The 19488-nt window shown below is 46.0% G+C and overlaps 1 protein-coding gene across 2 annotated transcripts in view; it reads right to left on the minus strand.

Annotated features, from left to right (window-relative positions):
* Positions 1-407: 407 nt before the first annotated feature.
* The window catches only part of OTUD7B (OTU deubiquitinase 7B), a 52932-nt gene continuing 33851 nt past the window's right edge, over positions 408-19488 (minus strand). For both annotated transcript variants that reach the window (XM_025215280.1, XM_006033501.3), the window contains exons 6-12: positions 17560-17687; positions 13992-14104; positions 12670-12797; positions 11816-11965; positions 11388-11502; positions 8860-8944; positions 408-7151 (exon numbers count right to left, since the gene is read on the minus strand). In XM_025215280.1, the coding sequence (XP_025071065.1) occupies positions 5844-7151; positions 8860-8944; positions 11388-11502; positions 11816-11965; positions 12670-12797; positions 13992-14104; positions 17560-17687 (2027 nt within the window). In that variant the 3' untranslated portion in view covers positions 408-5843. The remainder of the gene's footprint in view (positions 7152-8859; positions 8945-11387; positions 11503-11815; positions 11966-12669; positions 12798-13991; positions 14105-17559; positions 17688-19488) is intronic.

Here is a 19488-nt window from a genome sequence, read left to right on the forward strand (position 1 = left end):
AGGGCAAGGACCTCACTATGGAGCTGAATTTTTCCTCTAGGTCACAAGAATTGATGGTGTAAAGGTTTATTTAGGAGGAAATTCCCATCCTTAAGAATGTTAGGTCTCCAAATCCCTTTGCTAGCCAATGGGGTTTGGGCACTGACCTCTCTCAAACCCTGCTGAAATTCCCAAGCTGCAAACAGAGTGTGATGGCTCTTTGCAGCTAACGTAGCTCTGGAAAGGAGAAATATACATGCACGCAATACACTGGGCGACCCTGGGCTTCCAGATCAATGGAGAAACTCCCCCCGAGACCAGCGTTTGGCTTTCTGCCCATCTTACCTTTGTGCCACACTGTGCTGGCCTAAGGGGATGCGCTACAGCACCATACTAAAAACATTTGGCGGCTTGCAATGCCGGAGTGGTGGATGGCTAAGACCGTCTTTATTAGACGTTTGTACCTGATACAGAATAACCTGAAGCCTTTAGAGGCTACTCGAATACAAAAATAAATCAAATCTCACACATGCTATTGACACACACAGCCCCGTTATGTGTTCAAGTTGAAGCTGGACAGAAACCAGCTGTAGAGTTGTTACAAATTTTCAAGCACTACATTTCTAGCAGGCTGGCTCTTTTTGTAGCTGGAGAGATTTTTATGGGGTGACAGTTCCTTTGCAGGTACAGGACCGGTCTCAACCTATTGCGCGATTAACAAGTGCAGAGTAATTCTCATTTTAAAAAATTAAAGATTTTTTTTTTTGTTGCAAAAATGTAGTTGGTCTAATAAAAGATATCACCTCTACCACAAGTCCTGATTGCTTTTGCCTCTATACCAGTAAGTCTACAACCTGGATACCAAGTAATTTTCATGCAATTCACTGGCTAATCACGCAATAAGTGGAGACCGGCCACACCTGCAGATTGGCCAAAACCACAAAGTAATTCTCATGCAATTCACTGGTGGCATCTTTGCAGGTGTGGCCAGGTTCAATTCATGGTGCGATTAACCAGTGAATTTCAGTGTGCGCGCCAGGGCCATGCACACACAAATCCCAGATCTCTCATTTCAGTAGGAAGTGGAAGAAAAGTCACACCTGCTACTCCACGGTTATTAGTTGAACTTTTTTTCTTTTTTTCCTTTTTTTATTGGTCAGTGAAATCTATGGTAGCATAACTGAAAATATACGGTGTAATAAGACTGATCACGAAGCGCCACCTAGTGTTCATTACAGCAGTGCATTTAAACTATGAGTAAAAAAGTTGCCAACCCAATATTTAAATTAAAAAAAAAAAAAAAAAAAAAAGGTTTTTTTGTCAATAAACAATTGAAGAATTAATTCAGGTCACTTCTCATATCACTAGTGAAAAGCAGAGACGTGGTAAACCTTCCTATGGAGACTCGACAGGCCTGCTAAGATCATCCGTGGCTTTAAAAGTCACTCTTATAAAAAGCAAATACTACATCTGGGTTTTGGCAGAAATCAAGTCTAGTAGGTGAAATACAACAGCGAGCCTTCTAGCCTCAACCATGCTTCCTCTGCCCCAAAGCCAGAGGGTCACCCGGGGGCAGAGGGCAGCACGATGACATGCTTGTTAATGGTTCATTAAAATATTTTAACTTCTAATAGTTTTTAAAACCCTCTAATGTAGCTTTCCAAAGCCAGGATGGTGCAGAATTAAAGGAGGCTGCACAGGAAACCCCGGTCCTAATGGCAAGCAACAGTTCTTGCAACTGCACCCCTAAGTGCACTTATACGAAGACAGCAGGATCCAGTGCCCTTTTTCTGTCTCTGAGGCTAGTCCTCGGGGAGTCTGCCGTGTGTCTTGTGCCTCGGCATCCTCTTCGCTGGCTTCTGTGTGAGATATGCACTGACCTGGACACAGAAACTCGCCTTACTGCATGGTTCCCCCCCCCACGCATACAAAAGTGGAGCATTTGGTGCTCACTTTAAATGAAAGGTGCGTCAGAGCAGAAATTGCTTGATTTGTTTTGTCGTTTTCCCTCCCAACCCACTCCCCTGTGTTTCCCCTCTCCCCCCACCCACTTTTAAAAAAATAGGTACCGTAAAATATTTAACCTCACAACAGCCATCTTCATGCTGCATGGGCGATGGATTTAAGGATGTGTACAAAAGAAGGAAAGCGGATGGTTAATATTCTTTCAATAAATAGAATTTGCATTTCATAGTCCCCCCTTTTTCCCCCCCCCTAAAAAGTTTCACCATAAAGGAAACAAAAATGACCTGAAAAAATCCTTAGCAGTTCTACAGAAAAATTCAATCAATTTTCTTGCTAGTCAATTCATTATGACGTAGTTAAGGCGGGCAGGCTTTGGAAACGGGTGTGCTCAGGGTAATAGCTGAAATTCTGTCCTTTATAGAAAAAATACTCTTCAAATATCTTTTTTCTTTTAGTGGAAACTTAATTTTGTCTGAAGTTCAATTTTTTTTCTTTTTGATTAAAAAAGCTATGAACTAGACGTAACCGCAATAGTAATTATAATAAAAAAGGGCCAGACGAGCCAATGCCAGAAGCCAACCGCAAGGTTAAGACCCTAAAGAAATCTCTTGTCTGGGTTGAACCAGAAAACAACGTGCCTTTCACCTCCTCAAATGTCCATTGCCCCCTTCACCCAACTTTAAAAGCAATTGGGTCCTGGCATGCGGCAGTCTGACCGTACGTGTTTCTCTCTCACTCGTTCAGACTCCTATCAACTATGTACAGGTTTTACATTCACACCACAGTATAGCAATCTGGGTTCAAACAAGCCTGGGAAGGGTTGACAATACAGTCAAACGTCCTTAATAAGATCATTGTCAGTGGACAGCGTGAAGCACCCAAGGAAGCTCCCTTTAAAAGAAAAAATAGAATAAAAAAATAACAGAGCAGTGACAATTTTGCTAGCACATAAGAGAGAAATGGATTTTGTTTGGAAGAGTTGACCTATTTAGTAATCTGTAGCTAGCATCCTCCCAGCTATGGTCAGGGTGGCTCTGAACAAGTGTTGTGCATACAGCTTGCTGCCAGTCTCCAAGATGAAGTTGCTTTAAAAATTAATTGCTTGGTCTAGCTTCACATTTTACCACCGAGATTGTCAGCAGTGGGCTGTGAATATGGGTCTCGCCTTCTGGGGGTCCTTTTAAGACACCTTAAAAAGGGGCCTGACATGTAGAAAGTGCTTCTGATGCTTCAGCTCCACGGTCAAAAATCACTGAGCTCTAGTGAAAGCCCAGGCTGATGCCATCAGGACAGGAGCATGTTACTACCTTGCTTGTGGGGGCTAAAAGTAGGAGCATGGGCTTTTGCTTGTTATTGGTTTGGTCCAAATGGAACAAATGGTGATGGTGGGTTGGAGCAAGCCAGAAATGGAGCTAAATCCCCTTTGGAAATACATCAATCTCGCCTTTCTCCTACTCACGACCAGGTGAAGACAGGCCCTGCCAAATACAGTCCCTTCACTCCCATCACTTGAGTGGGAGCTTAAAAAATGTCATCCTCTGCAATGCAGAGCTGCTGTTTTGGATCCGGGGAAGGAAAAAAGATGATACTCAGGTGAAACATTCTCCTACTGCACCGAAGTTGCAGGACAGTGCTTTGGCAGCAGAAAGGGCCCACAATATGGGGCTGATTGATGGTTTATCAGACTTCCAGGCAGCCGTGGATGCGCAAAGGGGCTGCAGGGTTTATCTGCATGGAAAACAGCACTGGTTCAATGAAAGGCGCAGCTTAAATCAATGCAGTTAAATGAGGCAGGCTGACAGAACACCCCTGAACCCAACAGGCAGCTGGCCTGTATCCGTGCAGCCAAAGCTGAGAAGGAAAGAGGTGAAAACTCAACTGAAACATGGCTTTCAAACCCAAATCAGGATGTCTAAAAGGGGGTTAGCACCATATGAGCTAAGGCCTTTTCAGTGCAAAGATACACACCTGCTTAACACTTCAATTTAGCCAAGCCATGACAAACCCAGAGTTGCCGTTTGTTCCGGCTGAGCTTAGTCTAACAGCGCCTCATGGTTCAAACCCACCTTTAGATAAACCCATGCCGCTTTCTCTTGCGGACAAGACCATGTTTTAAAAACACCCTTACGTTAAACTGGTAAAACATGGGTGTTCAGATAAAGATTTAGCATTTTAGTGAAAAAAAGGCTCTAGGAGATGTTCCAGTGTAAGTACACTTTCACCTGCTCAGTGAAAAGCAGGCAGGCTTCAAATGGCATCTCCTTGCATAGTCACTTCTCTGAAGAGCAACAAAGGGAACGTTGCATTTTGCATTGTCCAGGACCATTTCCGTATTTAACTTCCACATGGAGAATGGTTTTGCAGTGCTCCATAAAAGCCTGGAAGGATGGAGCATTCTAGCCTGGGATAGATGGTTAAAACAAATAAAAGAAAAAACCTGTGCAAAGTTAGGTCCACCACAAACACTTCCTTTGAGTATGATTCTTGTTTGTCCAGGCTCTTGCTGCAGAGATTGGGAAGGGGAAGAAGGAAGGAAAAATTGCAGACCACAAAGTGTGTTTAACTTATGTAACAATTAGGGGGTTTGTTTTGGGGTGGTTTGGTTTTTTCAATAGTGCGGCCTTCAGACCCGTGATCAAAAATATCTTTGTTACCCATCGTTTCAAAGTCAGCACTGGGTTCAGAGAACTGGAGCCAAGTTCATCATATTCGACAAAACAGAGGTAGTCTGGAAGTTACTTGATCAAGTACAAAACTGCGCGTGCACGTCTGCGTGCGTGTGTTTGTATGTGTATGCGTATCCATGTACCTGGTTGTCTGTCTGCGTCTGTCTATCTACACACACACACACACACACACACACTTCTGAAGCTAGCAGCAAACCGGGAGAGGGCTGTCGTTTCCAATGCTGCAGGGCGCTTGGCCGGTCTCTTCTGCTTCTCCACACCAATGGTTATTGCTGATGGAGGCACTGACCCGATTTCTGGGCTGATTCTTAGTAAGTCGGTTTGACTGTATCACTGACAGAACGGCTATGCACAGTACTTCTGTAAGAAAACCCACACACCCAAGATTGCTTCCCCTGCCCCACCCCTGACACCCTCCCTCCAAAACCCCTCCCCTCAAAAAAGGTTTAAAAATAAAATCTTAAAAATATAGTCAAGCCCATCTGAAGAGTACAGCCCTGACCCTGCTGCTAGGAGGTGTGCTCAGAAGACATCCAGTGAGAGTGATCTAGAAGACTGGGGCTTGGCAGGACCCCAGGAAGTTAAAGGGAGCAGGAAAACTAGTCCATTTCCAACTTGAAATTCCTCTTAGTACCAGCAAAGACTAAAAATAAAACCAGTGTTAAAATCTCTTAATAAAAAGGTCCATGATTTAAACTGAAATTGCTGGGCTGTTTTTTGTGGGTTTTTTGCTAACTCTGCTGGAGAAGAAAGAGAAAGAAAAAAAAAAAATGAAGCTGTTTTAAATTAGGTTAAGTTGGAATCCAACAGAATAGGACCCCAGGCAGGATAACTCTCCACGCGCCTTAACTTGAAAGCTTTGGTCTGGTTTATTTGATCGGGTAAGAACCTGGCGTCTCTCCCCACGGGGGGAGCCCTACAGGGGCTGCTATCTTAGCTCCCCTTTCACCAGAAGAAGCCTGTTTGATAGCATCTCTCTTGCTCTTTCAGTCTCCTGGGAAGGAAGGGTTGTCTCTTCTTTTTTTTTTTTTTCACCCCCTCGCCTCCTTTTCAAATGGACTGCCACTATACACACAATAGCACAATCACATTTGCCGCTCCCCTCCCACCCCCCGTCCGGTCAAGAGGGAGGAAGAAAGAGGAGCATGGAAAGAATTATTATTGCATTCCCCATACTTCATGGGTCCAAGACGTGAACATGAGGCCAAGCCCTCAGAACCGGTGTATTAGTGCTTCTCGTTCCCTTTCTTTGCGTTTCAGCTCCTCTCGGTAACAGCAGGAGCAGAAATTCCCGGTTTCCGGATGCCCATAAAAACTGCAGTTTGGTTGCTTGCATTTGGTCTGTTGAACGCCATAAAGCCCACAGCCTCTGCTTTTGTCCGTGGCTGCTCCCTTCTGCAAGCTATCCTGCTCTACGTATTCCCTGTAGCCGTTGCTGTGGGGGGCGCCACAGGGAGGGCTGTCGCACTCGACGGGGTAATTGAGGGGTATGTCCATCTCGGTAGGGGAGAACGTCCCCAGGTGGGAAGGGCTGGTTTGGTACGGGTGAGGCCGCCCCTGAGTGCAATGTCTGGGTAAGGTCGCGTACGCGGGGAGGCTGCTGCAGGACCCCCCTGCTACCTGCCTTCTGGCGTCTTGATAGCTGGGTGGGTGGGAGCCGTCCGTGCTGCTCACCACAGAGGGCCTGGGAATGGTGAAGACCCCGGAGTAACTGGAAGGAAACGCTGTCATCCTGGCTCCCCCCATGGCCAGCTCTGGGGCCTGGAGGCTGTACGTGGGGGGCAGCTGGGAGTAGGCTGGGTTCAGCATCATGTCCTCCCCCTTGTGAGGATTTGCCCCGTCGGGCTCCATCTTTTTGGAGGCCCCGTTGCTGCCCAGTGCCTTCTTCTCCGCCTCCTTTTGCTGTTGCTCTGCCTCAGCGTCCAGGAGGTACCTCTGGATCATCTCCTCCTGGTATTGGTGCCGGTGGCTGGTCTTGAGGTGGCCAGCAAAGATGAATTTGCGCTCACCTTGCATGGCAGCCCGCAGGATGTTCAGGCTCAGCTTGACCTCCTGACTGTATTTGCAGGCATCTGTCTGTTTCTCGCTGGCTGCTTTCCCTGGACAGGTCTTCTCTACAGGTGATGACAAGTCCCCTTGGGAGGACTCCTCCTTGCTGCCCTTCCGTGACTTCAAAGAGCCTTTCTTCTTCTTTTCCAAGGTATCACCCTGCCCATTGCTCACTCCACCTTTGATGGCTTTGCCATGCATCAGGCCACCCATGTTCTTCTTGAGCTTGCTGCCCAAGGTCTTGCCGAAGCTGCCGAGTTTATTGGCCACCGAGTCCGCCCGCTTCTTGTCCTTCTCCTTATCCCGCTCTTTCTTAAGCTTCTCTTTCTCCTTGTCCTTGCTGCCCTTGCTGCCCCCATTGCTCGTGGAGCTGCTGCACACCGACTCTTTGTCTGACTCGCCTGACTCTGGGGCAGAACGGGCATCATCACCGGCAGAGGCCGTGGGGGATTCGGGCTGGGCAAGGGGTGCCTGAAGAGGAAAGAGACAATGCATGAGAAGGCCGCTGGCTCAGCAATGTGTAGGAAAAGATCTAGCAAGCTTATTGAGCACCCAGGGTGATGGTGGGGTGGGATTCTGACCATGGCAGGGAGTGGGAAGTCTTACCTACCCAGGTTCTCTGCAAAGTGAAGGTGGCTGATACTGCTGTCACTGCTGTAGCAGCAGCCCCATAGCATGGGCTCCCCTCCCCACCATATGCTACTGGATGCAGGGGCCATGCCTCCTCTGGCAAAGCCTCTGGGTTGGAGGGATTGTGGGGGGAGGACCATTCATTCTACTTATCCCACTTGCCCCCCAACCCCAGGGCACAGCTGCCTCTGCCATGGCAAAAACTCCCAGGGCGGGGGGTGGGATTCTGACACCCTCCCCCCATTGCTGATGCCCTGCTCACCCTTCCTACGATGTGCAGGTGCTAAACCAGAGGTGACAGGCACACAACTAACTCCCTGTCAGGAGATGAAGAGGAGCGTGCTGCTTTGCAAGGTTGCACAGCCTTCCTGCATAACCCCACCCAGTAAGTCAAATCTGAGCCACTGGACAGGAGGGCTGTGACATGCCTTGTTTGGAGGGTACCTGCACGTTTGCCCCCAGAGGTACATTCACATTGTAAGTGTGACTACTGGGCTGTTCTACTGGAGAGGGAGGGAATTAATGGTTTTTCAAGGACTTCCACTCCAAGACAACTCCGAAGCCAGCTCCAGATGCCTCCTGGAAATAGCCACAACTAATAGCCTGCCTAGGAAAGGTCACCCTGGACGCAGAGGGGGGATGAAGAACAGCCGTGTGAATACTGAGGCTCTGTTGTCAAGACTATAATTGAGAAGCCACCAGAAAGTTACTGGAGCTGAGGGCTGCAGCCCATTTCACTAGGGGTCACTGTACCACAATGATTCATGAGCGACGTTTGCTTGTACTGGGGCAGGGTGTTTCACGACAGGCTGAAATTCAGGCAGGCCAAGCAGTGTAAACAACCCGCGAAAGCCAGGAGGGATATTTAAAGGAGAGCACTGAGTCGGGGTCACTCGTGCCCGTCTGCACAGAGCATACATTGGCGGCATCTACTCCAGTTCTTGGAAGGGATTCAAACAGAAGCTTGGCAGTTTGCACAGGCATTTAGAAGCACAACTAGGTCCTAAATTACCAGAGCTACAACTTCCTTTAAATAATAATAATAATAAAAAAAGAGAGAGAGAGAGGGAGATAGTTTCTATGAGCCTGGCAGAATTTAAACCATATTTAAACTGTTAAGACAGCTACCACGATTTGGCAGGGGGACAGCAGGGAGCTTTCTGAAATATTCAGAAGGCTACAAATGAGCCCTTAAAATAACAGGCCCTTGGCAAAGAGTTTAGCTGACTCATCTTCTCTGCTACCCTGAGTCAGTCTCCGGTGACTGTAAACCAAGAGTCCAGTGGAGTATGGGTTAGACTGAGATTTGTCAGGTCCAGAAGGCATTGTGTAGCAGGCTGCATTAATGGTCCTTTGTGTTTACATGGAGGGCTCAAGCAACAGAATAGTATGCCCTACTACCCCGCTGTACAGATGCGTGCCATTTCCCTCATCTTGCTGATGAAAGCTGTGCCTTCTAATAGGAGCCTATAGAAACCAACATGAAAGGAAGCGACACAAGTCGTCCCCTCCCCCAGCTCTCCAAGGATAGAGGATTTTGTTTCTTTACCTGCATTTCGCAGGACAGGGTGATCCACTTCACATTCATGTAGCTGTGCAGCAGGTGGAGCTTAGCTTCCAATGACAACGCCACACTAGAGAAAGGCAGGAAAGAAACCACACAAGAGCGTTTCAGTGACGGCAGTACTCTGCATCCAGCAACGTCATTGCCTTTTCTCTTCTGCTAACACAGGCTTGCTTCTGTCTAACCTAATAACTGACTCAAAACCCTGTTTTTAAGTGGAACTGAACTTATAGGTCACCGGTAAAAGGGACAGTTGGGTTAATTTTAGCCCCTCAAATATCTTGTGTGGAGGCAATTTCTCAAGATGGTTTTATTCGGTTTTTGTTTTGTAAAAAATATTTCCATTTAAAATGCTTCCTTAGCCTGACGAAGGGTTTTTGAACCCGAAAGCTTGCTTAATAACTATTCTCCAACCATTTGGGTTGGTCTAATAAAAGATATCAAATTCACCCAAGGAACCTTGTCTGCCTTCTGTTTAAATTAGAATTCTTCTGGCAGAGACAGAACAAGGAGCAATGGTCACAAGTTGCAGCAAGGGAAGCTCAGGTCAGATATTAGGAAAAACTCTCTCACAAGAAGAGTAGCAAAGCACTAGAACAGGTTACCCAGAGAGGTGATGGAGTCTCCATCCTTGCAGGTTTTTAAGACACAGGCTGGACAAAGCCTTGGCTGGGATGATGTAGCTGCGGATGATCCTGCTTTGAGCAGGGGGGTCAGACTAGATGTGACCCCTGAGGTCCCTTCCCACCCTCATTTTCTATTATTTTGACGTGCCAAACACATCAGCAGCATTGCTGCAACTAGAAAAGAACCAGGGGAGGGGAAACCAGCTAAACATTAACAAAACCGTTTTATTCTTAATAATATAAAGGTCCATTATTTGAGAAGGTTTGAGCGGTTTTGCATTCTTCAAAAAGGAGTTTGTTTTTAAAAAACATTTGGAGATTTTTAGTATGTAGAAATTCTACATCACGCAAAGTGAACATAGAAAGAGAATGTGCCAGAAGACAAAAAGAAGTGCTAAATACAAGCCACAATCACATCGAGTAATTTAAAGCTGGAAAAGTGAAATTGTTGCATGCACCTGCTGAGTACTGATTTTTTTGTTGTTTGGTCAGTGTCCCTTTAAAAGCAGTGGCACCACGATAAATCTACTCATCTGTGATGCAACAGTCTGAGGACACTGATATATGGTAATGGTCCAGCCAAGACAGGAGGGGGAGTTGCTTTCTTTTTTGGCAGGGTATAAATCCCTATGAAAATAACAAGTCACCTGTGAAATCCTGAACCATCAGGCACTAGATGACATCAAGCATAAAAATGCACAGTTAATGAACAGGTATACCAGGCCATCAGCTATTCAAGAAGATCCCATTTTTTAAACTGGCTGAAGATGTTAAGAACACCTGACTGGGCTAATTTACTGGGTATTAAAAGTGTGGAAGATTAAAATTTATCCTAGAGAAGCGTCTTTAAAAATAAATCTATTTGAAGTTCTGGAACTGCATAAAAATATATCAAGGCAAGTTAATCTTCTGGCAGTACGGACACAAAGACTGCACTGTAGAAGGTCACCAAGGCCCTCCATGAGATCCTTTTAAATCACAGAAAATTTAAAATACGATGTTACCACGTGAGCACAGTGGCCAAATTCCAAAGATATTTTTCTGCGTTAGTTTGGAGTTACAAGATTACTGGAGGAATTAAAGATTTGAGGTTGTTTGTACATGTGATCCCTAAAGAATGAAGAAGCAGATGTCATACAAGAATCTAAATACAGCTTGTCTGCAAATGGTGTTCTCTTTTCCAAGAAAAATGATTTTCATCAAAAAAAGCCTCAAAGATGTTTATAACAAAAGCCGTCTTCATAACATTTTCCATTAGGTCAAAAACGTTGTTTTCAACTGCACCCACAATGAGGTTGTAGATCAAGAGGTGACAGGAAAGAGAAAAATATGTACTGCTCACTGTAATACCTCTGTAGCTGTATCTACATAAAATACTTTAAATCTTAGCTCTCTCTACAACTTGTACCCCTACAGTCTTACAAACAAAAGGATAAGAGCATCCAACGTTTGGTTGCTACCATCCAGGAAGTATTTTTTAACTCCCGGGGCAATAACATGAAGTTGGATCTAGGAATGGAAAATATTACGTGTCTTGCCCCAAATCAGCACTGAAGCTAGGGAGAAAGCTTGGGGACCACATTCCCAGCCCTGTTATCTCACAGATGCCCCATCCCCTCTTAGCACAATGTGACCCCTCACCATTTATTCAGTGGGTGAATCTGTACCAAAGCTGCTTCTACATAAGCTGCTGCAATCCACCAATATGACACACACAGTAGGTTTGAATAAGCTAATCAAGGAAAAAACCTGCTTCATCTCTATTGATCTTCACACCAAACATAAATGAGTCACGATGCTAAAAATTAGCAGTCCTAGTTATTAGGTGAAGATAAACTGATCAGCTGCCCAACTGCGGCTGCTCTTGCTACCCAGCTGAGAGCTCACCTTGCGAGTTTGACGTTGTCGTTGTCATCTTTGTCCCATTCCCAGTCCTTCCCTGGATCTACAGCAAAGTGCACGGGCAGCAGCTTGTGTTCAGAGTCCGTCAGTGGGATCACAGCTGGGATGGAATGATACAGTTTGGTCAGAGCATGGAAGAACAGACGTCTGAGCAAGATGTGTGCATGTGGATAAAGGTGGTGCGGAACAGAAGGAGCCAGCCACAGTCTAGGACTCCCATGCTGATGGATCACCATCAGCAGAGAGAGGGGCTCAGTCTCCGTTTCAGCCCTTGGCTGACACTACCAAGAAGGGTGTCTGTTTTGATAGCAGCTCATGGGGCACCAAGTTATATGCAATCACTGGCACTTCCAATGCATCTCATACCAGTTGCCTTGTGACTTAAAATTCACCAGCTGGATTCTAACATGTACCTTGGTCTTTTGTAGGTTCCTTCTGCTCCATGGACACCAGTGCAGAAAAATGGGCCTGATCATAAGCCAGTACCAGTGGTGATCGATGACATCTGTTGGCAGGAACTTCTAGGGGCAGGTAGATGCCACCAAAGGGGATCGGAGCAAATGCTGGGGAAAAAGGATTTGTGAAGCATTATTTTTTCATATAAGGCTATAAAAGAACTGTCCTTACTGGAAACTCAGCCAGGAAACAAGCTTGTTTGACCCTTTACATTTGAGAGCAGGGGGGGCTAGACCCAATGATCTCACAAGGTCCCTTCCAGCCCTAAACTTCTGTAAATCTGTGATGAGCCTAAACTCATTTGTAGGAGACATGGACACAACCTTTTATGTTTAACTAGAGGCCCACAGCTGCAGAATTAAACCTTATTATCTATACACACCTCCTTTCCTTCTGCACTGTTTGCAATGCGTGCAGCTAGTAATTGATTCATCTCTTCTGACAGGAAATCAGAAGTCTGCTAGTGGAAAATGATGTTCGGAGGCAGTGGAATTTCCCCTGTCTGCATATGAGAGCGTGGGGGCACGGGATTTGGAAAACAGAACATCAAGTCTAGTCTGCCCCAGTACCTTCTTTGAAGCTTGGTATAATGAAGGGGTCTAGTGGCATGAAACCTCACAGCTTCCATGCAAACCAAAACCGGATTGGGTTTGAAGACCTGAGCCAGAGTGCTACAACCCAGAGGAAGTGCGATGCGTCTCTGCTCCTGAACAATACTAAGGCTCAAAGAGCTGCTGGGAAACTCAGCTGTACTCAAAGCAAAGCCCCTCTGCAGTGGAGTGAAGGGGGCTGCGGGACTGTCAGGACCTACCTTCTCCCCCGGAGTCTCGCAGCATCGTGTCTGCCACTACCACAATGGGCCTCTTCAGCACGTGAGCAAGGACAAAGACGTGGAACTCCTCCAGGCTCTCGTATACCGGCTCCTCAGAGCTTTCAACACTTGGGAATGAGCAACGAGAAATGTGATCAGCCCTTGGCTTCTTGCATATTTAATCATCAGCTTTAAAACGGACTAGGAACAAAGTCTATATATGGGCCCAAGTAGAAATAGCTCATGTGAAGAGTGGAATCAGAGAGGGGGCAAAAGCTGTTAGTTGATCTTCGAGATGGTCTGGATCCTGACTAGATCTATACAAAAATGGCCCACTGTCCAATAGTTGGCATTTCTATAGAGTGTTTCCTCCTAAAGCTCTCAGAGTGGTGTGTACTGGTGAATACCAACCCATTTCACAGAGAGCAAGACGGAGGCAGAAAGCCAATCCCTTAAATTAACTGTGCTACCATGTCAAATGGGTTGCATTGCTGATCCATGCCCTTGATACAGATAGCAAGAACGTGGAACATGAAAGCTTGGGGGTGCTGTAGTGCTCAGCTGAAGCCCCACTGAGGATGAAAGCAGAGAAGGTTAAATCCAAGCCCCAAAACTGAGGCCAACGGATGTTCCCTTTAAACCAGAGATAACATCTTAGCTGTGTTCTCTAATGCCCCATGCTTACTGCAAACACACAGCCAACCAGGATTTCACAGGAGTCTCTGCAGGGACATATTAATCCCTCAGGAACACAAATACAGAGGAGATTAAATTTCTTTCATCTTTATTGTTAACTTGGCATTTGGCTATTTTTACTTCTGTTTCTGCCATCTGGCTGAGAGTCAGATGACAAGTGGTCCAAACATTAGAAGGCATCGAGTAGTTAATTTGGGTCTGGCTTTATGAGGAAGGAAGAATATGTAACACTGAGCTCAGACTCTTCCATGATAGGAGCATGTTGGAGAGAGACAAACTGGCAGCTGGATCCAGACTGCAGACAGAGATTTGGCTGCAGCGGCACTAAAGTCCAGGATCAGGTGTTAGGCAATTTACACAAGGAAAAGATGACCCATTGCCCCAGATAATTTACAGGGTGAGTCATGTAGACTCTCTGACTATCTTGGACCTTGAGTATAGCCCCACTCCTCAGCAATTACCCACAAACTGTGTATTGATTAGTGAGATCACCGAATTATGTTGTTCTTGACCTGGGAGACCTTGGACACAAAGGCACCTCAGATGAAAGGCTACTGAGCTATGCCTGTGAGCCACCTAACTTGTCAGGGACACCTGCTGGCTTTTCACAGCCGTCTTCCACTCACCCTCCACAGTTGCTTCCGTTTGTACCATAGTGCATACGGGGCTCACTCGATGCAAGCTTGATTAGCTCATTCCACTCCTTCTGCCACTCCTCTTCTGTGTAAACAAGACCAGACTGAAAAAACAGAAGCACAGAATATGGGTTTACCACGAGCAGACTGGTTCCATTCCTCCTGGCATCAACTTCTCTACAGAACAGAGCCAAGACTGCCAATACCTTCCACATAAACAAGTCTGCAGTGATCTGATCTGGAAAGAGTGACCAAGACAGAATCTAGACTTAGAAACAGATTGCGTTGATCAGAAAAAACACATTTCTATCTGCTGGAGGCAAATGTTTAAAGCCAGAGTGTTTGAATACCTGAAATTACACCAAAGGCATCTTGATCCCAAACACTGCCTAATGTACTGAGAAAGTAGCAGAAAATTATAACTGGATTAGCAGAGTTAGGTTTTGTTTTAGAAAGCAATTTATTTTCCCTCCTGACTGAACAGCAAGAAAACTGTCTAAAACTGCCTCTATGAGGTCTGCATCCTTCATGGCTTTTAAGCCTTCCAAAAAAATTAAGAGATGCACAATATAGAAAAGACAGATTTTTTAAGTGAAAAAGGGGAAGATGTTCAGCTGTTACTGAGTCTTCTGTATGTTGCACATTAATTAACAGACAAGTTTCTTTGCCCGATAGCTTGCTAAGAAGAATTTTTCCAACTATTTGAGTTGGTCTAATAAAAGATATCAGATTTACCCAAAGAACCTTGTCTACCTATGTCCTTAGACCAACATGGCAACAACCTACACCCTGGCACCTTAATTAAACTACCTATACTCTCAGATATGCTTTTGCTTCGGTCTACACATCACGCATACATTTCATACACATTTCAGACACACTGATGTAGAGAGATGGTTGTGATCACTTATTGGCACCTCGTATTACATCATGCATCTCCATTCCCGTTGGGATGATCCTGCTATATCTTGGCTAAGCATAAAATGAGAGAAAGGTCCAATCTCTGCCCTGAGGAGCTGATGAGGTGAGTCAAGAACTGGCCAACAGCATGACACACACGCCACCTCTGGTAGACTAAAACTAGCCTTACAAAAGTATTTGCTTCAGTAACTCACAGCTGGATGATAAGAAATTATGCCCCATCCTCTTACCATAAGATCTTCAGTGAACAACTAACATGCCCATGAAGAAGGGCAAGGAAAGGTAAAGTGTCAGAAACTCTCACTCAACCAAAAAGATCACAAAAGATGTTATTAAACCTGAGTCTGAACTCCAACATACCAAGCCTGGCTTGGTGGGTGTGTGGAAAGATGCTGTGCCCTGAACTTCCCATGATGCTACCTTGCGATTCTAATGAATCTGCAAATTCAGCTAAATACCTGTCATCAATAATCTCAGACAGGACATGAGAAGTAGCAGTGAGGTGGTAACCTAGAAGAATGGGGCTATTGCCAACATGGACTATGTCACCCCAATCTAAGTGGGTACAGAAAGAAAGGGGAGTATCATGTTGCGTAGCCCTGCACAAACCATGTACAATGCACATCTCCCCAGGGGTCTCTGCCAGGGGGAGAGAACTTGGAAGTACAGTAACTTGGACAACCTGACTCCCAATTCACAAGCTGCCAATTCATCAGCATCATCTAATATTTATTAATTCATAGATGTTAGGGTCGGAAGGGACCCAAGTAGATCATCGAGTCTGACCCCCTGCCCTGGGCAGGAAAGAGCACTGGGGTTCGATGACCCCAGCCAGGTGCATGTCCAGCCCCCTTTCAAAGACCCCAGGGTAGGGGAGAGCACCACCTCCCTTGGAAGCCCATTCCAGAGCCTGGCAACCCCTACCATAAAGAAGTTCTTCCTGATGCCCAACCTAAATCTGCTCTCTGTCAGTTTGTAGCCGTTGTTCCTAGTTACTCCAAGGGGTGCTCTGGTAAACAGAGCATCTCCTATCCCATGCTGCTCCTCCCTGATGAATTTGTAGGCGGCCACAAGATCACCTCTCAGCCTTCTCTTGCGGAGGCTGAAGAGATCCAGGTCCCTCAATGTTTCCTTGTAAGACTTTGCCTGCAGGCTCCTAACCATATGAGTGGCCCTCCTCTGAACCCTCTCAAGGTTGTCCACATCCCTCCTGAAGTACGGCGCCCAAAACTGGACGCAGCACTCCAACTGCAGCCTAACCAATGCCGCATAGAGGGGAAGTTTCACCTCCCTGGACCTGTTCGTCATGCACTTGCTAATGCATGATAAAGTGAGGTTAGCTTTACTGATTGCTTCATCACATTGATGACTCACATTCATCTTAGTGTCAACAATGACTCCGAGATCCCTTTCTGCTGCTGTGCTGCTAAGAAGGTCATCCCCCAGCTTGTAAGTGTGCTGGTGATTCCTTCTCCCTAGGTGCAGCACTTTGCACTTGTCTTTGTTGAACTGCATCCTATTCTGTTCTGCCCACTTTTCCAATCTGTCCAGATCCACTTGGATTTGTTCCCTACCCTCTAGCGTGTTAACTTTACCCCTTAATTTGGTACCATCTGCGAATTTGGACAGAGTGCTTTCCACACCCTCATCCAAGCCACTTTGTTATTCAATCTGGTTCCTCCATGTACACTTAAATTAAGCCATGCTTCTTTGGAGGACACCACAGCTGTTTATTCTCTCACACTACACTCCTCAAGAATGTTACATGCTTGCTTGACCTGCCTTTTGAATTGTAACTCATGCATCCAAGCAAATTCTGGTGGGAACATGCTCTGAACTCTGAAATGCTTGTGTCAGACGCCAGGTCAAGACCCAGACAGATCTTCCAACACAGAAGGGAGAAGCACTGGCTTGCCCTGTTTGTACAGTGTTTAAAAGGTCTTTAAGACATACAAGATAGTCATGCTTCCTGGGCATGAGATAGAGCTCAGACAAGGAAGATCAATGATGTGCCAAGGCCCAGAATTTCAACATCAGTGCAAAGACCATTTGGATTTTTAAATACCCTGTTTTAACAAGGAAGGATCCCTCTTCTTCTAAGCTGCCCAAATAACAATCTCATCCTCCATCTGAGAGCTAAATAGTATATAAAGCAGCACCCAGTGAGGGATGGAAACAGAAACTCTCCCCATCCCGAAGAGAAAGGGGCTGCAATTGCTATGCAAGGACATCTGGTAATTTTCCACCTTGCTGTCTTGGGCTAGTGTCACAACTTAATGGGAGTTTAATGTGGAGGAAGTGTGAATACCCTTTCTTAGTGACGTGGCCTGTGCCCTGCTTGGGGCTGAGACATCTCTCTCTTGGTCTTAACAGCAGTCAGATGCAATTCTTGTCTCTAAAATAAACATGCAATCGTCACATCCTGTCACCTCCAGACAGCGCAGATGCAAACAGGAGGGACTGCATCAGGGAACAGTTATTAGCATTGTGTTACCACCTTCACACAGCAGCTTGTATAGGCCTCTAGTGTGCAGCAAGGAGTCCCTGCCCAACGCAGCTTCCACCACATAAAAGCCTCTTCTCTAATGCTTCAAGCCCATCCCTGTAACAGACAGCTGTCTCTCTAGGAGTTGCTTACCTCCTTGTTCTGCTGTGTTTGCTGCCATCGCCACCGCCGCTTCAGGGCTTCCCTTTCCACACCTTTGTCCATTAAGGTATAAAGGGATTTGCGAAGCATGAGATCCCGATCGTGGAAACCCCACATGCCTACACGGAGGAGAGAAAAAAAGGTAGAGTATTAACAGTAGCTGGCATTTCTCCAGCCTCTGCTTTCTAAAGATCACACATGAAAAGCCTTATAATTACCATATAAAACAAGGAAGTAACCACATCTTACTGATTGGGAGCTGAGGCTGGTAAATGATCTAACATGAGCAAAGACATCCAGGGAGCAAAACTGCAGAATCCTCAGCTCCCAGCTTACCCAATCATGCTGCAGCCTGCCCCAAACAGGATTTTTATATAGCAAAAAAATATGGGAGGAAGGCACAACTGCTTCAGAGCTGGCGTTTGTTCTTTAAAAAAGTCTTCTTAGCATGGATACACAAAGCATACAGGAGCTTTATATCAGATGTATACAGATCAGCCTAGATAATGAGATACAGGAGACAGGCTGGCTTCCCAGCTCTCAGGAAACCAGCCGCAAGGAGGAAATATACCACTTCTGTTCACTTAAAATCTCAGATGCCTCAGAGCGTTTACTGTGGCGACGCTTAAACTGAGGAGGTCCCTGGGGAACTTGGGCACTTAAAGCAGTTCGAGTCTGGAAAGCGGTGCCCAAACATTAGATGCGTGGTCAGCTCTGCTCTCTCTCTTATGTCTTTACAAATATAGCGAGAGGAAAGGGCAGCAGCTCAAGGCAGTGAGTGGCATGTCCAGATTTCTAGTAACCCGGATACTTATGTAGCCCCATCATTGCAGCATCTCACAGCTGTGTGTTGACTTATCTACCCTGCGATGCCCCGTTTGAAGAGACCTTGCCGAGATGAAACCTGCAGAGGGGATGGAACTTAACCCAATTTCTTCCAGTCCGGACTCAAATTCTTAACCATGAACTAGATCATCCTTCCTCTTACAGCGAATGAAAAAAACCCAACAGATGAGGTACCAGGATACCCAAAAGCTTGCCTATATCTATACCAACCATACAGCTGGTCCAATAAAAGATGTCACTTACAAAAATTCTTGCTTCTCAAAAATAGATGAGCCTATTTATACGATTACTCAGCACTGGAGTTCTTTGAAGCCTGGCAATATGTGCTTTGAGAAGCTTTTCACAATTTCGCCTGCCTTTATCCATGCTCTCTCCCATACCACCCTAACCCTAATAAGACCCACCATTTCAAAATCTGCTTGCTGCCATGACCTTGCAGCTCATTAGTCCCCAGGAAGCTACAAATTCCTAGTGACCGACTCGCACGTTGACAGAGAGGCCTTCCACTGCATATTTCTGCAAGCCTCAGTGGAGGGGGTTGCTTATATTGTGCGTGTCATGGCTGTGCAATCTTATCCTGAGCTTTGCGTCTAGCAGCAAAGGCAATTAAATAAAGATTCTGCGCTGTATGATTTTTCTGCAAGACGGAAAGAAGCCCGAGCTGTATTATTCCAGCATAAAATTATCTTTGCCTAAGCAGTGCCAAGGATGGTTGCTTGCCACATTTTCACAGCAGGAGAGCCTATTTCTCCTCCATACAGTTTCCTTTCAGAAATCCATAGCTAAAAATACACGCGTTTGGAGGGGAAAGAAAAGAAGGAGCTGTGGATTTCAGCCTACTGAAACATAATGGGACTCAGGCACAGTGGGAAAGTGCTACGTGCTCGAAAATAAGGTCAGGGATTGTCTCATTCAAGTGGGGAGAGTTGGCACGCAAGGGAATTTATTCATTCTGCTTCCAGGACAGGCCATCACAGAAGTGCTGGTAGGCAGAGCCATCCCTGCCTCTCTCAGCTGCCTCCTCAGTCTCACTTCCAAGGCTGCACATTACAAGGCAGGGCCTAGTGCTTTCAA

The sequence above is a fragment of the Alligator sinensis genome, unplaced genomic scaffold, assembly GCF_000455745.1.
Source record: "Alligator sinensis unplaced genomic scaffold, ASM45574v1 scaffold735_1, whole genome shotgun sequence".
Lineage (NCBI taxonomy): Eukaryota > Metazoa > Chordata > Crocodylia > Alligatoridae > Alligator > Alligator sinensis.